This window comes from Marmota flaviventris, chromosome X, assembly GCF_047511675.1.
Source record: "Marmota flaviventris isolate mMarFla1 chromosome X, mMarFla1.hap1, whole genome shotgun sequence".
Taxonomy (NCBI): domain Eukaryota; kingdom Metazoa; phylum Chordata; class Mammalia; order Rodentia; family Sciuridae; genus Marmota; species Marmota flaviventris.
The window spans coordinates 73,320,793-73,345,118 of record NC_092518.1 but is presented as its reverse complement, the minus strand read 5'-3'; the positions used below and the strand labels follow the sequence as shown (position 1 = coordinate 73,345,118).

General features: G+C 39.1%; 1 protein-coding gene across 1 annotated transcript in view; it reads right to left on the bottom strand.

The window, feature by feature from the left end:
* Positions 1 to 23,884, bottom strand: part of LOC114091306 (nuclear RNA export factor 2-like) — a 31,938-nt gene extending 8,054 nt beyond the window's left edge. The window contains 13 exon segments of the mRNA XM_071606075.1: positions 329 to 401; positions 714 to 757; positions 1,645 to 1,754; positions 1,934 to 2,041; positions 2,162 to 2,250; positions 2,407 to 2,476; positions 2,601 to 2,681; positions 2,789 to 2,893; positions 3,001 to 3,084; positions 3,364 to 3,514; positions 3,737 to 3,743; positions 3,746 to 3,925; positions 23,578 to 23,884. Coding sequence (XP_071462176.1) covers positions 329 to 401; positions 714 to 757; positions 1,645 to 1,754; positions 1,934 to 2,041; positions 2,162 to 2,250; positions 2,407 to 2,476; positions 2,601 to 2,681; positions 2,789 to 2,893; positions 3,001 to 3,084; positions 3,364 to 3,514; positions 3,737 to 3,743; positions 3,746 to 3,925; positions 23,578 to 23,884 — 1,409 coding nt within the window.
* Positions 23,885 to 24,326: the final 442 nt, after the last annotated feature.

Below are 24,326 nucleotides of genomic sequence, written 5' to 3'. Positions count from 1 at the left end.
AGGGACTATCTACCAGCCTGACCAGGGTTTTAGACTTAACTCCACTGCATTTATTCTGCACAACACTCGAATTTCTGTTTTCAGAAGAAGACATTGAATCAGAGACAAGTCATGTGTCTTGACCCATGTTATATAGATAGCAAGTGTTGAAGTCAGAAAGAGGTCTATCCCAAGTGTCAATGCTCTTAAACACTAGGTTAGACTTATCCTTAAACCAATCTGTTGACTTTCCCCAATATTAAGAATACTCTGAGGACTGCACCATCACAGTACTATAATTCTGGCCCCACGATGGTGTGGTTTTTCCCACCCATAACTTAGAACTTACCTGGAATTGTTGGTAGGGATAGCAATGAAGGTCCGGGTGAAGGCATGAACACATCCTTGAGACTTTCCTTCTGCTTCAAGGATAGCAAACAATACCCATGTAGAGCTGCACATACCCTCACCTCCCAGGATAGGATGCTGGGCAGGGTGGGGGTTTGGTGAGTGAGGCAGGCAGGGGAAGGCAGGGGTATGGCCACAGAAAGGGAATGAAGGCAGGGGAGGGAGAGACAGTGATAGAAGAAGCAAAGCAAAGGGAAGGGGAAGATGCTGCCCTGGTGCTGGAGGTCAAGGTGGAAGTGAGAAGAAACCAGCTCCCCTACTGCAGCCCATTCCTTCACCTGCCCCTGGCTGGCCCTGCGGCCCCAGGCAGGAATGCAAACATGTACCTGCTGGGCTCGGGCCCACAGGATGCAGGTCCAGTCTTTGTCTCCTGTGTGGGCCCAGAGGGGGCCAGGTATGGGAAAAGGAGCTGCCCCCAGGGGAGGTGTCATTCCCAGCACCAGTAGTGAAGAATCAGGCACTAGCTCAGCATGTGACAGAGGGTCTGTGGCCCCCTCTTATGAGCACCAGGTTCCCTCATGGTGGTCCCTGTGCACCTGTGCCTGTCTGAGTCAGTGTCTTGCCCGAGGAATCATCTTGACTTGGGCTACCAGGGCTGCTCTGAGGGATGAGGTTGGATGTGGGATGTGGAGTTGGGGAGGGAGCAGCAGTGCCCCTGAGCAGCCTGTGCTCCCGCCTCCTCCTCCTCCTCCTCCTCCTCCTCCTCCTCCTGCCCCTCCTTTGCCCTCTGCCTTCCCCTCCTGTCTTGGGAAGGCCTCTGCTCTCTGGCAGTGGCCCACCTCTGGCTCCCTGACTCAGGGAACCCGAGTTTCTCCCCAAGGAGGAAACAGTTCCCACCAATGACCTAGAGGAACAGATATTGAGATAGTAGCCACCCTGGTCATCAGCACGGGCATAAAATCTCCATGTCAGCTTGGGACAGGAAGGGGGACTTTTCTGGAGCAAGGGAAGAATAGCCACTCTTAGGACAGAGGAGGGAAGCCCAAGTCCATCTTGGGAGGCCTTGCTGGAGGAGGTCAGTACAGAGAGGCGGAAAACACACCCCAGCCCAGGTGAAAATGAGGGGCAGGTCAGAAGAAGGAAAGCAGACCTGTGAGCATAGCTGAGGGACACAGATAGAGGATAAGGCATGGCCTGTTGTCCTTTCAGAGGACCAGGGCTGCATCCTCCTGCAGACGGGGATATCAGGGGCACCTCAGGCTCCCAGGAGGCAAAGGTCCCCAGGAAGGGTGACAGGTGTTACCAGGCATTATCTACCTTACATAGGCAGACTGGTCTGGGAAAGTACTGCACAAGGGGTTCCCTTCTAGCCACAGCTCTTCCAGCTTCAGCCCTTTCAGCTTGTCCAACTCCTTGGTGGTCCTCAGCTGAGAAAGATGGGGAGGGAACCAATTAAGGAGACCCAGGGAGAGAGGGACACCTGGGATCCTACATGCCAGCCCCTGGAATCCTCACCCACAAGTACCTTTGTCTGCCTCTTGCCAACACCCTGCTGTGCACTACCAGCCACCCTCAACCCAAATTTCACCTGGCTCTCTCTTCTCACCTCATTTTTGGAAAGGTTTAGTATCTTGACTTTGGGAGCCTTCTCTATAATGTCAGACAGGCCATCCAGCTGGTACAGTTTGTTGTTTTGCAAGTTCAAGGACAACAGCTTTTGGGGAGGAAGAGTTAGAATGATGGGGATTATCTAGCACCTGGGAGACACATCTGCCCTGAACACCATCCCTTCCACCCCTCTACCTAAATACCAAACCTGGGCCTAAAGTCTCACCTCAGGGAAATTACTTTCAATGATCTGCAAGGTGGCAAACATGCAGTTTCTTCGATTCAGGATCATGTCAATGTCATGGCCCACCAAGTCTTTGGGAAGCCAAGACGAGGGAATCAGAAGGCTAAGAGGGGTCCAGCTGGATCAATGTCAGCACAAACCCCTCCCCAAGTTTCCATCCCTATGTCTTCCTCCCAGGAAAAACCCTCTGCCCTCACCTGCCCTAGGATTACTGTGGTCAGCAATACCTGATTCAAAACGGAGCTTTTGGAGGTTGAGAACTTGCTGGGAGGCATCATATCGTTTGCTCATAGTCAGCTGCAGAGACAGAGATGGAAACAGCAGCTCTTAGTCTATAGGGATGGGGACAGTGACATCAGGAGGTGGGGGAATGGGTAGTTTCTAAGAAATGGGCATATAACTTGCTTTGAGTCTGCACTACCTTTAGCTGCTCCATTTGTTCTGGCGTGAACTTATTCTGCATAGAGTAGGGTATAGCAGAAGTATTGACAAAGACAGATATCTGTGGGAAGGAGAGGTAGGGTCAACAACAGGAGTTCTAATCCTAAAGATAACAACCATGCTCCTACTCCAAGATAACATGATACAGGGAAAGCCCCTAGCACACACCTTTTGGTTCTCCTCATCACAAATCTTGTAGCTGATATCCTTTAATGCAGAAGCAGTTTTAACATCCTGTACAAAGAACCGGGCCTGATTTCTGATGTAGTGGAACTACAGTGAAGACAGAAGCAATGGTGTCAGATGACAATGGCCCCTGCTGAGCCAGGTCTCTCCCCCTCCCCTGTGCCCACTCAGCTGGCTTCACCATCCTCTCTTACATCGACCGGGGTGAAGGGGACAGTGCAATGGCTCTGGACTGTATTCATTAGCCATGCCTTGTCATACTTTCTCCCATATGGAATCTAAGGATAAAAAGAAAGAGTCAGAGAGGAGAAGACAGCAAGAAATTAGGATGGAGGACAGACCCAGCCAAGTGCTATTTTCCAACATTCTATCTAGCTTTAAAGTACTTCTAAAGGGACCACTGACATGATTTCTTGTTTCTGTGCCAAATATGGATTTCTGAAACCTCCTTCTCAGAAGCTCTTCTCCAAATAACCAATGTATGGTGTTTAATGTCATCTTCCTTCTATTAGTTTCCAAAATATCCTACTTAGTGCAGACCTTTCCATGACACTCACCGTAACCTTGAACCAGTTGCCCATTGCTTCTCCTTGTGTGTCCTCTCCTATTTCTCTCTCTTCAGGTTTTGTATCTTTCCACACAGTAATATGGATTTGCTCTTCATTATGCCATTTCTCTCTCTTCTTATTGCGGTGGGTGGTTTGAGTGCTGACAAATGGAGAGAAGGAGGGTGTCCATCAATGCTAAGAAAGCCTTCTATACCCCTCCCCTCACTGATACCAGGGTCACAATGAGGACTGCTCCACCAGTATGCCACTTCCACTGTTGTTCAGTTTTCCAGTGAGAGAAGAAAAAAAAGACCACAGAGAGTAAAAGAGTTGCATTGTCCAAGGGGCTGCTATCTGCAAAGCAGGCTGCCTGATTCCTTACTGTCTTATTGTGGGTCTTTGTGGACATACCTTATTGCCACATTTCGATCTCCCTCCTGGAGTTTCGAAGGAAGCAGTTCATAACCAGTATGCTCATAATGAAGATTCTTCCTGCCAAGATTACCCTGGGAAATTTTTCCACCTTTCTTTTTTACTTGAACAGCACTGTTATCATCACTGTTTTCTGAAACTGGTAACAAAAATGCAAGTATAAATTTCACTTAGCCTGATGTTCTACAGCTTCATCTGTTTACCAGCAAATGACATTGTTTCATTTTTCTGCATTGCTGAGTAGAATTTCATTGTGTATATATTCCATATTTTCTTTATCCATTCATCTACTTATGGGCAACCAGGCTGGTTGCATAATTTGGCTATTGTGAATTGTGCTGCTATAAACATTGGAATGCATGTAACTGTATAGCACGCTGATTTCAGTTCTTTTGGATGAATACTAAGGGGTAGAATAGCTGGGTCATATGATGATTCTATTTCTAGTGTTTTTAGAAATCTCCATATTGATTTCCACAGTGTTTGTACTAATTTTAAATCCCATCAAAAATGTGTAAATATTCCTTTCTCCCCACATCCTCTCCAGCATTATTATTTATTTTCTTGATGATTGACATTCTAACTGGGATGAGAAGAAATTTCATGCTAAGTAAAATTAGCCAAACTGACTCAGAAAGTCAAGGGTTAAATGTTTTCCCTTATGTGCAGAAGCTAGAGAGATTAAAGGAATAAAAATGTGGGGAATTTCAGCAAATTTGAAGGGATATCAGTAGAGGAAAGGCAGTGGACCAAGAGAGAGGAGGGAAGGGAGACAAAGGGGAAGAACTTGGGAATAAAATCAACCAAATTATGCTATATGCAGATGTGAGCATATCATAATGAATCCCAGTTTCATGTGTAATTATAATATACTGATAAAATATAGATATATAAATAAATAAAATGAAGGCCAGAAAATTATAGGAAGAATAGGGTGAGGGAGAAGAAATGGAAGTGGTAAGTCCTAGGGGATGAATTGGAGTAAATCATGTTATGTGCATATATGAACATGTCACAATAAACCCCACCACTATGTACATTATAATGTACTAATAAAAACATAAAAAAATACAAATTTAAGGATACATTAATTATCCACTTACCATGTCATGGCCCAACAGTGAGTTAAGGCAAGCAAAATGCCAACTTTCCCTAAGGATCAATCACACAAACTCCAGAAAACAAACTCCTTTGTCCAGATATGAGAGCCTTCTCTCATAGGTGACACAATCAAGGGAGATACTATAGACGAAGAAGTAACTCTGTTGGACCTTTTAATAAGTGGAGCAGGATTGGTAAGGATCAAGGATGTGTCTGCCCTTGGGTTAGGCTAGACATCATCTGCACATCAAGCAGCTGTTCTACACTTGCCTTCTCTGAGGCTTCTCCAATCACCACCAATTACTGGGAGGCATCCTCTGTAACACACCCTGATTCTAATCACCCACCAGAACTCACTGTGAATAATCAGCTAGCTGAGCTTCCTTTGCTGGTATAGTAAAAGTTTTAATGCGAGTTGGGACTAATCTAACATCCTGCTACACTGTCCCTGACACTTCCACCCTCGCCTTCAACAATACTCAGCTTGAAACATTCAAAGCAAGCTTTCCTTCTGCACAGCCTGCAATGCTTTCAGCCCAGGACAGGACTCTTCCTAAACTCTACTCTTCTGTAACAAGAGTCTGAATGACAAACTGGAATGAGTAGCTTCAAATACAATTCCCAAATGTGTGGGGATTTTCCTGTTCTTCTTTGTTGTTTCTTCCTCCTTCCCTCCCTGCCTTTCTTTTTTTGTACCAGGGATTGAATCCAGGGGCACTTAACCACTGAGCCACATCCCCAGGCCTTTTTGTTTGTTTATATATTTTGAGACAAGGTCTTCCTAAGTTGCTTAGAGCCTTGCTAATTTGCTGAGGCTGGCTTTGAACTTGCAATCCTCCTGCCTCACCCTCCTGAGCTACTAGGATTATAGGCATGCTGCACTGCACCTGGCCACCAGAGTGATTTTTTTTTTAAGTACAAGTCAAATCTTGTCATTCCTCTGCTCAAAATACTGTAACAGAGGTTTGGAGCCCATCAATATGTTAAAGAGATATGAGTCCAAAATGACAACAAAAGGGAACCTTATTGGTGATATTTGGAGAATGCCAGGAAACCAGCCCATTTCCATGAATGTTCATAAACAAAAGGAAAAACTCTGGATATTAAACTGAAGGTTAATAGGGCACTTTGTCCAGGTATGGAGTTCAGGCAGAGTCTGAGTCATTTTGAGAATATGTCTTCATTGATAACAGAACTGAGGGGAAAATATAAAGGTGAGCTAGAAAATGCCTACAGCTACAATCTCAGGCAAGGCCCTGTGCTGTGAATCACAGGGGACAGTGAGCATGTGATAGAAAGCCACCATGGGCCCTGACAGTCAGAGATGTTGAAGACTAAACACACACAGGTGCACATCTACTCACTGAACTCCCACATCTCAGCCCAGTCCTTGGCTCATGGCCCTGCTGCCAGAACCAAAGGCCCTGACAAGAGTATGAGAAAGGAGCCAGAGTCTTTCTGCCTGGGTCTGCCTAGGTCCCCTTCAGGTGTTGCCTCCCACACCAAAACACTAGTGAGGATCCTTTATGACATGGTATGTGTTCCAATGCTACTTACTGTGTCATTTTAGAACCACACCCCCTCCACTTCCCCCCAATACATGGCAACTTCATCCTGCTGTGTGGTAGGGAAAAATGGAGCAAGAAGTAAACTAGCACTTGCCCAGTGCCAACCAATATTTTCTCAGTGTTGTGCGGACTCTAGGCTTGATTTGACCTCCTCACAGAAACACCACAAGAATTATATCCACAGTTCCTTTTCAGATCATGAACATGAAGCCCACAGACATGAGGAACATTTCCCTGGATTTCTAGCCCAGCAAATGGAGAACAAGTATTGTTCTCAGGACCCTCTGGTCTGCCTCCACAGTTTAAGTGCTTCTCCAACAACTGCACTGTTCTGAACTTCCAGGTCTCAAGGAAAGATTTCTAGGAATGGGTGAGGGATAAGATTTTTGTGCTAGTTGCTCCTCTTGGGGTGAGAAGCAGATGATTAGGGCAAAGTGGAGAAATCCCTCTTGGACTGGATGGGAGGAATCTATTTGGGCCATAGGTTTGCAGATTAGGAGTTACTTTGGGCTTGCAGGACCCTAACTAATATTTATTTTATGAGAGCATGTGATGTAAATTTGGGATCATCAACAAAACCACTTTTGAGAAGACTACATACATCGCACCTGTTTCTACCTCCATCTGTTTGTCTATCCCAAATTTGGGCTGCAGTGAAAAATATAACTAAGTAACTCCCTATAGACTAATCCTAAAACTGCAGCTTTGACAATGTCAGAGAAGGAGGCATTTGTAAATACTGCTGACCAAAATGAGGAGAGGCTTTCCTTGAATCCAGCAGACATCGCTTTCTGAACACATGGTATGTGTAGGAAGAATGTTCTGGCCCCATAGGCATGTCTTTGGTCACTTAGCCTCGTGACAGACATAAAGGACCATCCTTATCACAGAGGAAGGAAAGTGCACATGTGTGTGTGGGTATGAGTGTGTATGCATATGGACACATGGGCATGTATGAATGCTTTGCATGATGTGCTTCTATACATAGGTTACAGATATGCACATTTCAAATCATGTTGGTAACTGCATTGCCACACAGAACTGGATCTCACTGCAGAATTTCTTTTAATGTGTTACATGTTATATATGGACAAATTGTGTTCCTTGTGTTTTTCATTTCTTTTTTTTTTTTTTTTTTGTACTGGAGATTGAAACCAGGGGTACTTAACTACTGAGCCACATCCCCACCCTTTTTCATATTTTAATTAGAGACAGGGTCCTCCTGAGTTATTAGGTGCCTCGCTAATCTGCTGAGGCTGGCTTTGAACTTGCGAACCTCCTGCCTCAGCCTCCCAAGTTACTGAGATTACAGGCATGTGCCACTGAGCCCAGCATGTTCCTTGTTGTGAATGTGCTTTTTAGTGCTATTTTCTTTAATCTTGGTATGTTTTTAAAATCTTGGTGTTTTAATATTTAGATTGTTTCTAATTAAGAAAGTATTAGAGTTTTCTGTACCAAAATATAGTAGAGCAAAATCCATAGTTTAGCCAGAGTTAGAGAATATCCCTATTGGAGAAGGCTTAAAGACACAGTGGAGCACAGCTTGGTCTTCAGAGTGGGCTCAGGAATTTTGCATCCTTACTCTACAGTTTCCCAGGAAATGCACGTGAATATTTTTAAAAGTAAATTTTTTTCTCAAGGAGATTAAATGATGTTTACACCCAGACACATTTCCACTAATCATGTGTGACTAATTTCCTACAATGTTTAACAATCCAGAACTTATACTTTGATGAAGACATTTCAGTTTTTTTTAATTTATCATGCAAAATATATCTGCCTTAATATATCCACATGATTATATATCTGTGCTTTTCAAGCTCTTTGGAACAGAAGGATGATGAGGTCAGAGAGTGGCTAATATTGTCAAGAGAGGAGTAGAAATGACTGTCCTTGGAACAAAGTATAGATGGGAAAGAAGGGATAAGAGTACCTGATAGAGAATGAAAAAGCTAAGGGATGGATGTACTGGTCAGGAACATGAGGGGAGTGTTGGAAAGACCATGAAACACACACTAAGAAAGCCTCTGGAGAAGTGAATTCATCCTGGAGATATGCACTCCTCGAAAACCTTCCTTTCCACGCATATATTGTCTGTCTCTGTTACTTCAAGTTGAACCCCAGAGAAACAGTTCCCACACATTCTGAGAAAGGAGAGGCATTGCAGGGAAATAATGTTCAATGATGATGGGTCTCGTGGTCAGAAAGCTGGGGATCTCAGCTCTCCAGCCACCAACCCATCACTGCCCTCCAGACTTTGAGTGAGTCCTGTCCAGCGTTCATTTCAAACACAGTGTCATATGCTATTGGTTATGGACATAGGGACTGATGTTAGATTGATCAGTGTTTGAATCCTGGTGCGTAATTCTATGCTCTAGGGTATGTAACTTTGGCTTCAGTGTTAAAGTTTTTTCGGTTTGGGATTTTTTGTTGTCATTGTCCTTAGGGTCATTTTGAAAAGTATGTGAGTTAACATATGGAAATAAGTGGAAGGCACCTGGAGAAATGTGTGTAACCTAATAAGCACTAACGTAAGTTAGCTATTACTAGGTCAAGTACTTGGTATATCATCTGGTGTTTAGTGAGGGATACACATGTACTCACTGCACTTGCTCATATTAGTCCTCCTGGCAACAAAAAGAAAAACAGATGGGTGAATGGGGCAGGCTGCCATGTCAGCTATTAATATATTTTACAAAATGGCAATAGTAAATCATGGTGGCTCCCATGGGAAATAATCTGATATATAGATTGAGTGAAACAAAATAAAAAGCACCTGTTAGGGTCCATAAACAAGTCAAGATGGCACCTGGCACTTTGCCAAGAGGAGTGGTTTGAGAAGTAACGCCAGCAAGCCATTAAGATGATAGAGATTCCTTAATGACTGACTGCTGTGTCTAGATTACGTCAATTAAGTTAAGCTGTGTGTAATCATTAAGATGATTCCTTATTGGTTGACTGCTATATCTAGTTTATGTTGATTGAGTTAAGATGTGTGTAATTAAGAAGATGAGGATTCCTTGATGACTGATTGATGTATCTAGATGTTAATTGAAACAAGCTGTGAATTCAGTTATGTATATATACCCTTGCTGTCCTACAATAAAGCGGCTCTTGCTGAATCAACCTTCACAAGTTGCTTGTCACTCACCCCCCAGTTATTTTGCCCAGCCAGACTGCGGCAAGCACCAAGAATGAAACAAGTATGGGAAAGGATTAAATTGGGGGCTTACCTTCTTCCCATTTTCAATCTTTGGGCAAAAAATGTATTATCGTTCAAGAAATGGCTCAGGTTTCAGTGGCAGACTACAAGAAGCAGGAAGAAATATTTGTGCAGAGACAAAAGTCAGTTTATGAAACTGTATATTATGGCATTATTTCTCAGAAGAGAAATGAGACTTTCAGCATTTAATGAGACTTTCAGCATTTTTTTGTGAACTTAAACATAAAGAAGTTAGGAAAATGAACACGTGGAATGTCAACTGTGCATATGAATGGATGGTTATAATGCAGAATAGTTATGCTTTCACATCTATGATTTACTTGTATAAAAGCATGCCGATGGCCAAGTAGGGGTTTTGACAGATGTTTGGGGATACAACACTGTTCCTATGGATCCACTGTACAAAATTATAGCAATATATTATTATATGTCAGTATGTTTTCACTGATAAATAAGTGGCATCACTTAGGATAAGGCACCCAACTTCTGATGCCAGGTGCCTCACATGTAAAACTCAAAGATTAGGGCTAAACACCACCTCAATCATGGTATACAAAAAAAAATAATAATAATAATACAAGCCAAGGTTGTGATTCCATGCAGACCTTGATATGCTTTAGATTACTATATATTAGTTTTCCTGTTATAGAGATTCCTGTAAGTGGAATTATACAGCCTCTCCTGCTTTGTGTCTGGCTTCCTTAAATTGGCATAATGTTGTTGGAGTCATCCCTGCTTTGGATTTGTTGCTGCTGAGACATATTCCATCATATGGAGAGATCATAATTTGTTTACCCTTGAAGTTGTTTCAGTGTAGTTTGAGTAGGGAGAGAAAGTAAATGCTTTTGTTAGTCATCTTCCTTGGACAGTTTGTACCATTTTATAATGGTTACAACTTCATCCTTTTCATTACTTTATCTCTCTGGGGAAATATTATCTCAAGGCCATTCAGATTTTTCCATGCTTTCTACTCCTTCAGAATTGGTCACTGGATTTGTTGTTTGTGCCATCCCTTCCTTACTGATCCTGATTTCTGACGGTCTCTTGCCCTGGGACTGTGGATACTTGGCTTTAATCCAGACCCTGTTCTGGCCTTGCAAGCAGTTTAGCTTTACCTCACATCCAAACTGTGTTGGTCTGTGCTTTATCACTGTGATTTACCATTTCCTTTCTCTTTTAAAAAGCCATTTTTCTCTATTTTCTACATGAGAATTTTGATTCATATTTTCCAGTGTACCTTTGCATTTATTGTGAATGGAACATTATTATTCCAAAACAGAATTATAAAAATTTTAAATTAAATCTTGTACAATACCTGAATTCTCATCATTTAAACTGTTCTGGTAATTGTCAACTTTGATTATACCTTATGGCTGTTTGGGGAATCTGAAAAAATCATCAGGACCAGGCTACCCACAGAACCCTTTAAAGAAGAATTGGGGTCTGACCAGACAAGCACAGTTTTTAAACTTTCCACATCAGGCACTGAGGTGTGCAACTGAGGTTGCAAACGATTTTGAGGAAGCCTCCACTTTTGATTTACACTTGCTGGAAGATTTCTTGAAATGGTTGCCACCTTGTTTTGCTGACTTCCACTAAGCATTGTTTTGGAGACCTAAAGAGACTATGAACTTAAACAGTTAGTGAATGATGGCAAAATCTGGCCTACAGCCTGTTTTTGTGCAGTATGCAAGCTAAAAATGGCTTTTACATATTTAACAGGTTAGAAAAAAATGAAAAAAAATATTATTTCCAGACATGTTAAAATCATCTGAATTCACTTTTGTATCCAAAAAGGTACAATGGATCCCAGTAATGCTCATGCTATGCCTATGGCTGCCTTTGTTCTAGAAGGGTAGAACTGAATAATTCTAGTAGGAACAAAATGGCCTACAAAGCCCTAAATATTCATAATTCAGCCCTTCTCAGGACAAATTTGTTGAACTATGGCTTAGAGCAAGCTCATAGTAACTCTGGTAAATGGTCATGGGTCCCTTTGGCTAAGCCAAGAAAGATTTGTTGGAGTCCTGTGTGACTTCATTGTAGGTTCTTCTGTAATAATCCCTTCATTCAAAGCACTGTAGGATAGGTGTAGAAATGGAGTAAGGGACCACCACTCACCATCATGATTGTTCAATTACTCTGAAGCTGAATTTCATTTTTAATTTCTTTGTATATTTTTAAATTATCTTATAAAGAAATATTCTTTATATTGTATTTATTTTTAAATGGATCAAATACAACCTATGCTAGTATGCTTTTCATTGATATGATCAAAATACCTCATAAGAAAACTTAAGTCACAGAAAAATTTATTTGGGTTCACAGTTTCAGAGGTTCAGTCCATTGTCAGCTAACTCTATTGTTCTATTCCTGAGTTGAGGCAGAACATCATGGCAGAAGGTTGTGTCAAAGAAAGGCTTTCAGCTCATGGTGACCAGGATGCAGAGAGAGCAAGAGAGGAACCAGAGACTAGATATGGTACACAAGCATGCTCCCACCGATGTATCCTTCAGCCATATGTCATGTACCTACAGTTACCACCCAGAAGTCCATTCAAATTATTAATACATCAAATAGATTAATACACTGACAAGGTTACAGTTCTCATAATCTAATTATCTCACCTCTGAACATTTCTGCATTGCCTCATACATGAGCTTTTTGGGGATATTAAAGATCCTAACCATAACATTCCAACACTGGCTTCCCATACTTCATGTCCATCTCATAGTAAAAAATGCCTTAAGACCATCTCCATGAGTCACTGTAGTCTTAACAGTTCCAGCACTGCCCAAAAGCCCAAGTCTAAATCCCCTCTGAGACTCAAGGCCTTTGTAAAAATAAAGAACAAATACATATATCCAATATAAAATGGCACAGAGTAAATATGTCCATTTCAAAAGGGAGGAATAGGAACATAGAATGAAGAAATGGTATAAAAGCGTAACCAAAACCCAGCTGGGGAATATTAAGTTCTAGAGCTTCATGTCTAGCACCTGTTGAACATGGTGGCAGATGTGGGCCCCAAAGGACTTGAACAACCCTACCACTTTGGCCTTCCCAGATTCAGCCCGCATGGCTTCTCTCTTGACCTGGCTCTGATCACTTCCTACAGTTTTCATTGACAGACATTCCAGGTTTCTGGCATCTCTTATTTCCTGGGGTCACCATCCCAGCTTTGGTTTCACTCTTACAACTTAATGCATCTTTTCCTCAGGGGCTATTCACAATAATTCCAACGTTGCTACACTTTACCTGACTTTCCAGGACTTCGTTGGCAAAAGAGTAACTTACAGGTAAAAACTTTATTTTAGGCTCACAGTTTCAGAGGTTCTTTCGTTAGCTGGCTAACTCCATTGCTCTAGGCCTGATTGTGAGGCATAATAACAGGGTACAAGGGTGTGGTAGAGGAAAGCTGCTCAGCTCATGCCAGCTAGGAAGCAGAGAGAGTGAGAGATGCCAGAGGCAACATATATTCTAAGGGCATGCATGCCCCCAGTGATCTACTTCCTTTACCGGCCTACAGTTACCACTCAGAAGTATATTCATCTTATTACTCCATCAAATGGATTCATGCACTGACAAGGTTATAGTTTTCATAATCTAGTCATATCACCTCTGAATAGTTCTTACATTGCCTAACACATGAATTTTTCAGGGGATATTAAAGATCCAAATCATAACATAACCTTATAGGAACAACATTAGAGGATGTTCAGATATTTCAATATCCAGGAAATATTTTGATTAACTACCCAATTTTGAAAATAACTGTAGGTCAAATCATTATGACTATTTTTCCAACCTTGCTGTCAAGGTCAATAGCACTCCATTTCAACCAGGAAGTTACATGCTTCTACTCATCCTCTGGCTCCAGGATCCCAACATCCCCACTGAAATGAGGGTGGCCATGACAAGGGAAGAATCTCACATCTCTCTGTGACCCTTGCAAAATAAAAACTAACCAATTCCAAAAATAGTATAAGGAAGGAAATAAATTAAGATCAGAGTCAAGAGCAATGAAATAGGTAATAAAACAATAAGACCATGAATCAATGAAATAAAGAGTTGGTTTTTTGAAAGACTAATAAAACCTTAGCCAAACTAACCAAAAGACAAAAGATAGAAGACCCAAATCTCTAAAATTAAAGATAAAAGAGAATTTGCCACAGACATCACAGAAATCCAGAGGATCATTAGGGACTATTTTGAAAATTTATACTCCAAAAAATTATAAAGCCTAGAAGAAGTGGACACATTTATAGACACAGGCAACCTGCCAAAATTGAATCAACAAGGCACAGAAAACCTAAACAGACCACTGACTTGCAACATGAAGCAGTACTAAAAGGTCTTCCGACACAAAGAAAAACTCAGTAACAGATGGATTCTTAGCTGAATTATATCCAATATTTAAAGAAAAACTAATACCAATGATACTCAAATTATTTCATGGAATAGAAAGGGATGAAACACTTTCAAATTCATCCTATGAAGCTAGTATCATTCTCATACCAAAACTAGATTAAGGACACATCAAGGAAAGAAAACTATGGACCAATATTCTTGATGAACATAGATGCAGAAATGTTTAATAAAATATTAACAAATTGCATTCAACAACATAATAAGAAGATTGTACACCATGATCAAGTTGGTTTTATTCCTGATTTGCAAGGTTGGTTTAACATATGCATATCAATAAATGTAATTCACCACAGAAATAGAATTAAGTAAAACAATCACATAATCATCTCAATAGATGCAGAGAAAGTCTTTGACAAAATTCAGCATGCATTCATGACAAAAAAACACTGAAGAAACTAGGGCTGAAAGGAACTTACCACAACATCATAAAGGTTATATACAATATACCCAAAGCCAACAATCATAGTGAATGGGGAAAAGCCAAAAACATTTCCTTTAAAAAACTGGAACAAGACAAGATGTTCACTCTCATCACTTTTTTTTCAATATAGCACTGGAAATTTTAGTCAGAACAATTAGGGAAGAGAAGGAAATAAAAGAGATACATATAGGAAAGGAATTATCACTGTTTGCAGATGACATGATCCTATAATTAGAAGATCCAAAAAGCTCCACCAAAAGACTTCAAGAGATAATAATAAACATTCAGCAAAGTAACAGGTTACAAAATCAACATACAAGGCTGAATAGTTATCCTGTATACCAATAATGAATCAGCTGAGAAAGAAGTCAGGGAAACAATTCCAATCACTTTAGCTTAAAAAAAAACATTTAGCAATAAATCTAAAGTGCTGAAATACCTCTGCAATGAAAACTATAGACCACTGAAGAAAGAAATTGAAGACACAACATGGATATTTATGTATAGGCAGAATTAAAAATGTCCCTACTGCCTAAAGCAATATAAAGATTCAATCCATCAAAATACCAATGAAATTCTTCACAAAAGTAGGAAAAAATAGTTCTAAAATTCATTTGGAAGAAGAAAAGTCCAAGAATAAAAAAGCAATTCTATTCCAAAAAAGCAATACTGGAGTCAACACATTACCTAACATCAAATTACACTACAAAGCCACATGAACAAAGACTGCATAGTACTGATGTAAAAACAGACACACGAACTGATGGAACAGAACAGAAGATGGAGACAAACCCACATAGATCCAATCATCTGATCTTTGACAAAGGTGCCAAAAACATATATTAGAGAAAAGACAGCCTTTTTACAAATGGTGCTTGGAAATCTAGTTTTCCATATATACAAGAGTGAGAGTAGATCTTTTCCCTCACCCAGCACAAAATGGATCAAAACCTATGCATCAGACCAGAAAATATGCAACTCCTAGGAGAAAATGTAGGGTCAACACTCTAGCATATTGGAACAGACAATGATTTATAAAGAGGACTCCTGCAACTAATGAAATAATATTAAGAATTAATAAATGAGATAGCATCAAATTAAAAACTTGCATGGCAAAGGTTGCAATTAAGAATGTGAAGAGAACCTACAGAACAGGAGAAAGTCCTTGCTAGTTACTCTTCAGACAAAGGATGAATATTCAGAACATATAAATAATTCAAAACTTAACACCTCCAAATAAATCAATAAATGAGGAAATGAACTAAAAGGACACTTCTTAAAAGAAAATATACAAATGGACAACAAATATATTTAATAATGTCAAACATCTTTAGCAATCAGGAAAATTAAAATCCAAACTACACTGAAATTTTATCTTACAATAATTAGAATGGCAACCATCAAAATACAAACAATAATAAATGCTGGAGAGGATATGGATAAAAAGGAACACGTTTACAGTGCTGGTGGGATTGCAAATTAGTACAACCACTATGGAAATCAATATGGAGGTTCCTCAAAAGACTAGGAATGGAATCACTGTATGACCCAGCTATACCACTTCTCAATATCTATTTTAAAGAATTAAAGTCAGAATACTATAGCAATACATGCATAACCATGTTTATAGGAGCACAATCCACAACAGCCAAACTATGAAAATAACCTAAGAATCTGGCAATGTATGAATGGATAAAAGAAATGTGGTATATATATACACAATGGAGTTTTATTCAATCACAAAGAATAATGAAATTATGTAATTTGCAGCAAATGGATGGAACTTGAGAACATTACATTAAGTGAAATAAATCAAACTTAGAAAGCCAAGGGTCATATTTTTCTGTCTTATGTGGAGACTAAAGAGGAAAAAAGGGGGGGGGGAAATCTCATGAAAATGGAAGAAAAATCAATAGAGGAAAGAAACTATGGTGAAGCAGGAGGGGAGGGAAGAGGGAAATACTGGGGAATGATACTGGCCAATTTACATTGTTATATCATGTGCATGTATGAATATGTAACAATGACGCCCACCATTATGTACTATAATTATAATACACCAATAAAAATATGGGAAAAAACAAAAACCAATATAATGTTTGGTATTATAAATGGTATTCACAATGAAAATGGTATTTTCTATTTGTTAAAATGGTTTTGTGTGTATTAGTCTTCTACCCAACATACTTGTTAATCTGTTTTTAATTTTAATTTTCTTTAGCTTATTTTGAATTTTATAAGAAGATAGTAATGGATAGCTTTGCTTATTTTCACTTTCATATTTGTATTAATCTATATATGTATGTTTGCAAGTATGTATTATATATCACTGCAGTGCCTGGTAGAATGTGTAGCTTATTGCATTCCATTCTACATGATGTTGATCAGAGGTCTTCATAGGAGTTGTCTTTGCCTCTTTTCTAATTGTAAAGAGAATACTTCTAATGTTTTACTACTAAGGGTGGCATTTGATGTAGTTTATTGTTTTAACATCGGTTGTCAGTTCACAGAAACAAAGTTCTGTTTTCAATTTGCTGAGAATTACTGTTATTTTGTGGTTTAATATTGGCTGATTAATTTACTAAATATGTCTTTGCTGGATATTTTGTCATAATCTCTCTCTCCTTCTTCCTTTGTTCAGGTAATATGTTAAATATTATGGACCTCTTAAAATTCTAAACCAACCTCTTGTTCTTGAGATTAAGCACAATTTTGTCATGTTGCATTATCTATTTTAGCTATTGTTGGAGTTAGTTTGTTATTGATTTATTTGGTGGGCTTTTGCATTTATGTAACTAATGGATGTTGACTAGTAATTTTGCTTTTGCATGTATTCCTTGTCAACAACACTTTTAAAAATATTAAGATTTTTCTATTCATTTAGTTTGGAAAATTATTTTTATGGCATTTGTCTATTTGATCTGAAATTTCTAATTATCAGCATATCTTTTTCATATTATCTTTTCACCTCTTCTGTGACTGCAAACATGACTCCTTCTTCACTCCAAAAGTGGCTTTTCTGTACCTTCTAATTTTTTTTACCCATCTTGCAGAGGATTTATCATTATCCTGTGTTTCTAAAGCACTAACTTCTAGCTTTTTTGTTCAATTATATCATCTCTGTTATCAGTTTCATTTAATATCTGTGCTTATTTTTGTTACTTTTCCTTGACAAAGTGGAAAGATTTGAGGTTATTTTCTCTTAAGTCAATAATCAAGTAACAATCTTTTCATATACAACCAGGTTTTATTCATTATAATTTTTATCCTTGAATGGAATGGATATTCAAATATCCAATACTTTCAATGGTTCATAAAAGACCTGTGGCTTTTCAATGTTAGTGTTTTTAATAAATGTCATCATGTATGTTCAATTCAACTGTTGGAATATCAGTGTATTAAGGAAGAGGGATCTGCATCACTGAAGTAAAGGAATTATTATTATGAAAATATATGAAGTTTGTTTAAGAGAATAGCATACAGCCTAGAAATGACACTGATTTTGAAATCATACTTGTCTGGATTCAAATCCAGGCTCTGTCATTTATGATCTATGTGGTTTTAGGAAAGTTCTGAATCTCTCTGGGATTCCATTCTTCTATGTTGAAGTCAAGTGATGCTGTCTGCCAAGTGTTCTCCCTTGTTCCAGGCACTTACCTGATAGAACTGAACTTATTAACTGCCTTCATTTGGGTGGTGCAATGTAAGTGACTAGCTCTGGCTAAACCATTGTTGAGTGATGTGTGCTATTTCTGGGACAGAACATCTTGTTAGTTTGAGACTGGGACTCTCTTTACATCTGGCACAGTGACAGACCATTTTCTAAATGGTGGTTGTTTCATCACTTTGTGTCTCTGAGCCATTCCAGTATGAATCATTCAGGCCTCAATATCCACCATCCTGTGAAGGATGTGTACGTGCCATGGACATGTAGTAGCAGTAAAAAATAAGCCACCAAATTTTGAAGGTTGCCTGGAACCACAGCATTAACCAGCCCGTACTGACTCATATATCTCATGTATAAATTAAAATAACACTCTCACAGGATTTTTTTTCTGAGGATAAGTTTCATGATGATGTAATTGATTAACATATAATAAGATCTCAAAATATGACAGTATACCTGATAATAACCTAACAATTCTGAAAAATATGGGAAAATTGTATAAAATTAAAGGTATTGTGTCTGCCTATCCTGACAAATAAAATTGTATCCTTCTTAGAAAAGTGATGCATTTTATTTATTTCTACACATAATACTTCCAAACAACTTAAACTTTTCAATAAATTTCTTGCCATCATGCTATCAGGAATATGTTTACAGGGCTGGAGTTGTAGCTCAGTGGTGTGTGAAACACTGGGTTCAATTCTCAGTACCATATATAAATAAATAAAATAAAGGTCCATCAACAATGAAAAAAAAATTAAAGTAATATATGGGGCTAGGGTTTGTAGCTCAGTGGTAGAGTGCTTGTCTCGCATGTATGAGGCACTGTGTTCAATCCTCAATACCACATAAAAATAGATAAATAAAAAAGGAGTCTGGGGTTATGGTGTAGCGGTATAGTGCTCACCTAGCATGTGTGAGGCCTTGGGTTCAATCCTCAGCACCACATGAAAATAAATAAATAAAATAAAGGTACTGCGTCCAACTACAACTAAAAATTAAATATTAAAAATGGTATTGTGTCCATATCCAACTAAAAATTTTAAAAAGTAATATGTTATAATTTGGGGATATCCATAAAGAACAGAAAAGTGAAAATATTACAGCAGGACAGAGACTGACTAGTCAAATAAGAAAATGGGCTAAAGACCAATAAGTAACTTCATAATAATAGTATATTATAATTATGTGTGTGTAAACACACATACCATTGTTCTTTGTAAATATGGCTACAAAATATTTTTTAAAACAATTTATATCACTGATGGATCATTCTTTTTTAAAAATATTTTTAGTTATAGATGGACACAATATCTTTATTTTATTTATTTATTTTTTATGTGGTGCTGGGGGTCAAACCCAGTACCTCATGCATGCAAAACAAGCACTCAAATACTGATAATTTTCTTTTATTTGTTAGGTTTTATTACTTGGGGAAACTAAGTCTTAAAGGAATTAGGGTATATACCTATTTTAAGGTCTTAAATAATTACTTTGTAACTGGTTAAATAAACAGATATTATTTAGTCTATAACAATATAATTGATGCCAAAATATATGTGACTAGGTATATTTATGCATCTGAGAACTACATCTGTCTAAGTCTTATCTAAGTGTTATGTAAAGGTTTATAAAGTGAAAATTTATATAAGTTCACCAGCAAGATAACCATTAAGTTATCTCTTTTGTGCATGGTCATAAAAGGGTCACACTGTCATTTAAAGATATGTCTTATATTGGTTTACTTTGACTAAGTCAATTTCTGATTATTAACACAGTTTCCTAAATGTATGAGATTTAATGCTATCCTTTGATTTTTGTTAACCTATGTAGACCTATGCATTCTAAATTATACTTTAAAAGGTAAACTTAGTTAAATGTAAAGCTTAGGAGAGCACTTTGTCACATTGGTGTTCTCCAAACTAAAATTATCTGTAGCAAGAGTCTCACATTTGTGTAGAATAACAAATTAAATTGGTATGTATTCATATCTTCTAATGTTTTATAGCTGGATAAATTAACCTGTTGTCAATAAGTTATATATACAATTTTATGTTACTCTTCACACTAGAATTTGAATTTAAATGTACTTTTGAAAGATAATGAGGAGAATATGATCTATTTAAAGGTAATATCATAAAACATAAAACATTTTGCCACTTAAACACACAAAAGGAAAGTTAAAAGCTCTCTCAACCTTTCTCTGATTAATGTTTTAAATATGTTATGTTAACTAATGTTCATATAAACTCAGGAAAAATATATACAAACTTTATAAAATGACATTTAATAAAGAGACAAAGATCAATTTCAGAACTGGAACACTTAAACTAAAATTTACCAAGAGCCCCACCTCACATAAATTAAGACCCTGTCTCTCATGTTACTGCTCCATGTTAAGATAATCTCAAAGTAGATAAATTTAAGATAATTTAAAGTTATGTTCAAATGGTAAATTTTTGTTATAAAGATAACTGTGATTTCAAAATAAATAAGGGACATAATACAAAATTACATAAAGATTTTGATAAAGTATAAAAGGTATTTATGGTTGTAAGAGATTTAAAAAGAAAATAAACTGTGAAGGATTTCATAAGTAATTAAGTTCATAAATTATTTTGTCTTTTTAGGGACTAAATAGATATCAAATATACATTAGTACTATTATAGAAATTATATTTCTTGGTTCAAAGTCATTATACAAACTGAATATGTTGTTACTCTTATTGACTTCATTTTATATTTTCCTGTAAACTTCATAGCTGTTGCCTGTTAATGTTCTACAGAGGTACTGCTTAAAGAACACACACAGCCTGGGTTAATTTAAGATAATAAGCCATCATCTACTGGACAAATAGGATATAAAGCTAACTTCTAATACATACCCCAATTAAATACAATGGGTAAATGATTGTAAGGTTATGAACATTGAAGTTAAAGCCCAGCACTTTTACTTTAAGACTGGTGAGACAGACTTGCTAGATGTTTAAAACCAAGGCTTAAAGATTAAAGTTAAAATAAAAGGGCCAAGAAAACCAATATTTGGCTCTAACTCTGAGTCAGCCTGAACCTAGGGAACGAGAGAACTTCTCTAAGGAGATTTCCAACTCTAGGCCACATGAATTCCTGATCAGGGAGATCAATGGGACCACTGGAAAATGGAAAGCCAATCCATGCACCTGCTACAAAAGGGGAAGGTCATTTGAGAAGAGAGACATCCCTGTTGCTTCCAAGGGAAGCCACCTCATCAAGGAGACCCTAGTAGATGGCACTAAAAGAGCTAAGAAGTTACTCTCAAGTTCCCCAAGAGTAACCCCTGAGGGAACTCAGCTGACTCTTAACTGCAGATAATTTTTGACCAACTTGGTCTTAAACACCTGGCAAGAGAGTATAACCAAAACACAGCCACACATGGACATTTAGAAAAACAAAACAAACAAACAAACAAAAAACCCAATAGTTTTTTTTTTTAAATAAAACTTAAGATGTACACTTATTTCAGTCCCACAGCCCTGATGCTCCCAAACTCCTGAGGTGTATTCTTTAAGTGGCTCATAAATTGGCCTCTATACCTTAATTTTCTTTACTTCTCAAACTGACATTTAACCCCACAACCAAAGTCTACTCATTCCAATAACAGCACACACCAGACATAGGAGATCCCCCTCATCGGGCCTTCACTAATGATTCTCTTAGTAATTCTTATAGGTCCTTGCATTTTCAGTTGCCACCAAAATTTCCCAATGGACCAGATAAAGATCTTCACCACTTCCTCATGTAATTCCTCAGGACCACTTTATTCCAATGTCTCCTACTTTGCTGCATCCTCCCCACCCTATGTTTCTATTCCACCATTCTATCTAATAGTTCCTTATGCAATACAACTTACAATATCACTCAGGCACTTCAGAGCCAACCTGGCATCTTCTTCCTCTGTGGAAGCTCCATTCTTCACTGCCTGACAACCCCTATTCCCACTTTCTGCCTCCCTGTCCTCCTTACACCTGATATCACCATACACTATGAGGGGGGGGGGGGGTTGAACTGTCCCTTTTCTCTCCTTCCTGGACTTCACTTCAACATCCCAGATGCAAAAGAACAATCTTCAACCCAGTCCTCATTGGATCAAGCATATTGGCAGAAGCTGGCACAGGGGTAGTAGAAATTGGTACAGCCACCCACCTTTATCATAAACTCTCCCAAGAATTGAATGAGGACTTTAAGCGGGTGGCAGACTTCCTAGGATCTCTTTAAATCCAAGTCACTTCTTTAGCCAATGTAGTTTTCCAAAATAGGAGAGCCATTGATTTACTAACTGCAGAGAAGGGAGGCACTTGTGTCTTTTTAGAAGAGGAATGCTATTATTTAGCCAACAAATCCAGAATAGTCCAAGGAAAAATAGCTGAGCTCCAGGAGAGCATTAAGAAGCGCCACCAGGAGCAGCAGCAGTCATCTCCCTGGAACCTTTTGTGTCAGATTCTCCTCTGGCTGCTCCCATTGATGGTCCCTCTCCTTATATTCATCATAGTGCTCTTAATAAGACCTTGTCAGGTAAAATGCCTGAAAACTTTTTTACAAGATTTGTTAGGGTCCGTAAACAAGTCAAGATGGCGCCTGGCACTTTGCCAAGAGGAGTGGTTTGAGAAGTAAAGCCAGTGAGCCATTAAGATGATAGAGATTCCTTAATGACTGACTGCTGTGTCTAGATTACATCAATTAAGTTAAGCTGTGTGTAATCATTAAGATGATGAGGATTTCTTATTGGTTGACTGCTGTATCTAGTTTATGTTGATTGAGTTAAGCTGTGTGTAATTAAGATGATGAAGATTCCTTGATGACTGATTGATGTATCTAGATGTTAATTGAAACAAGCTGTGAATTCAGTTATGTATATATACCCTTGCTGTCCTACAATAAAGGGGCTCCCGCTGTATCAACCTTCACAAGTTCCTTGTCACTCGCCCCCCAGTTATTTTGCCCAGCCAGACTGCGGCAGATGGTGGCCCGTCCGGGGAGCCCCGGGACGCTCGGGGGTAAGTGACGAGGAAAAGCTGCCCGTCCCTAGAATAGATAGGACGGGAGCAAATCTCCTTTCTCTGGAGGCAGACAGGTCAAGAGGAAAAATGGCCATTTCGAGAAAATGGAGAAGATTGATACAGTGTGTTATCTTGTTTTGTCTTGGTGTGTTGTATTGTCTTTGTGACGAAAATATGGATGGGGTGTTAAGTAAATTGCGAAGGAAAAGAGGCACCCCAGTGGAACCAAGAATAGTTAGGGCATACTTTGATAAGGGCCCAGGAACTCTAGTCAGGAAGAGGAAGAAGGTTCAGAGGAGGAAGGACTATCAAGAAAGGAATTGCAAAAGGCTACTACTGAATACTTTTCGTTACTGGAGGATGCGTGAAGCGACATGGCGGCTGCCGAGTGTGCGAGCTGGTCATAGCGCAGCAGGGACTTTCCAAGCAGTGGCGGCGGCCACCCTTCCCCACCCCCCCACCTGGGGAGCAGGACGCCACTGCTGCAAGCCCAAATGCAGACCTGACCCGGAGGCACAGTCTTGTAGGCTCTTGCTCCCTGTGTCGGGTGGCAGTTTGAGTCCGGGACACTCTCCGGGGTCGTCCGGGGCTGCCTGGGGACGCTACAGCTGGCGGCGGAGGACACGTCCAGCGCCCCTGAAGTTTGGTCATTTCCAATAACTACAATGGTTCTCTCACACCTGGAGGCTGATGAATAATGAGCACCATTAAGGCCTATTTCAAATGTAAAAAACCTTGAAATAATGTACTAAATTGTTCAGAAGTTTGTTTTCTTAGTGCCTGCTGGAATACTACAGGATTTTCTTTAGCCATCATTGCCAGAGTTCCTGCCTTCGTCCCAGTGCCAGTGAGCACGGGGGTGGAGGAATTTCCAGTGTTGCTGAGAACCAGACGAGACTTCGGATCAAGCTAGCTGCCTGCAGAACTGGACTGTGATTTAATTACCTGGACTGTGAACTTACCTGGACTGTGAACTTACCTGGACTGTGAACTTACCTGGACTGTGATTTACCTGGACTATGTGTTACTTATATGCATTGTGAACTATCTGTTGATGCAACGAATTGTGGTAGTACCGGGGTATCTTTGCTGG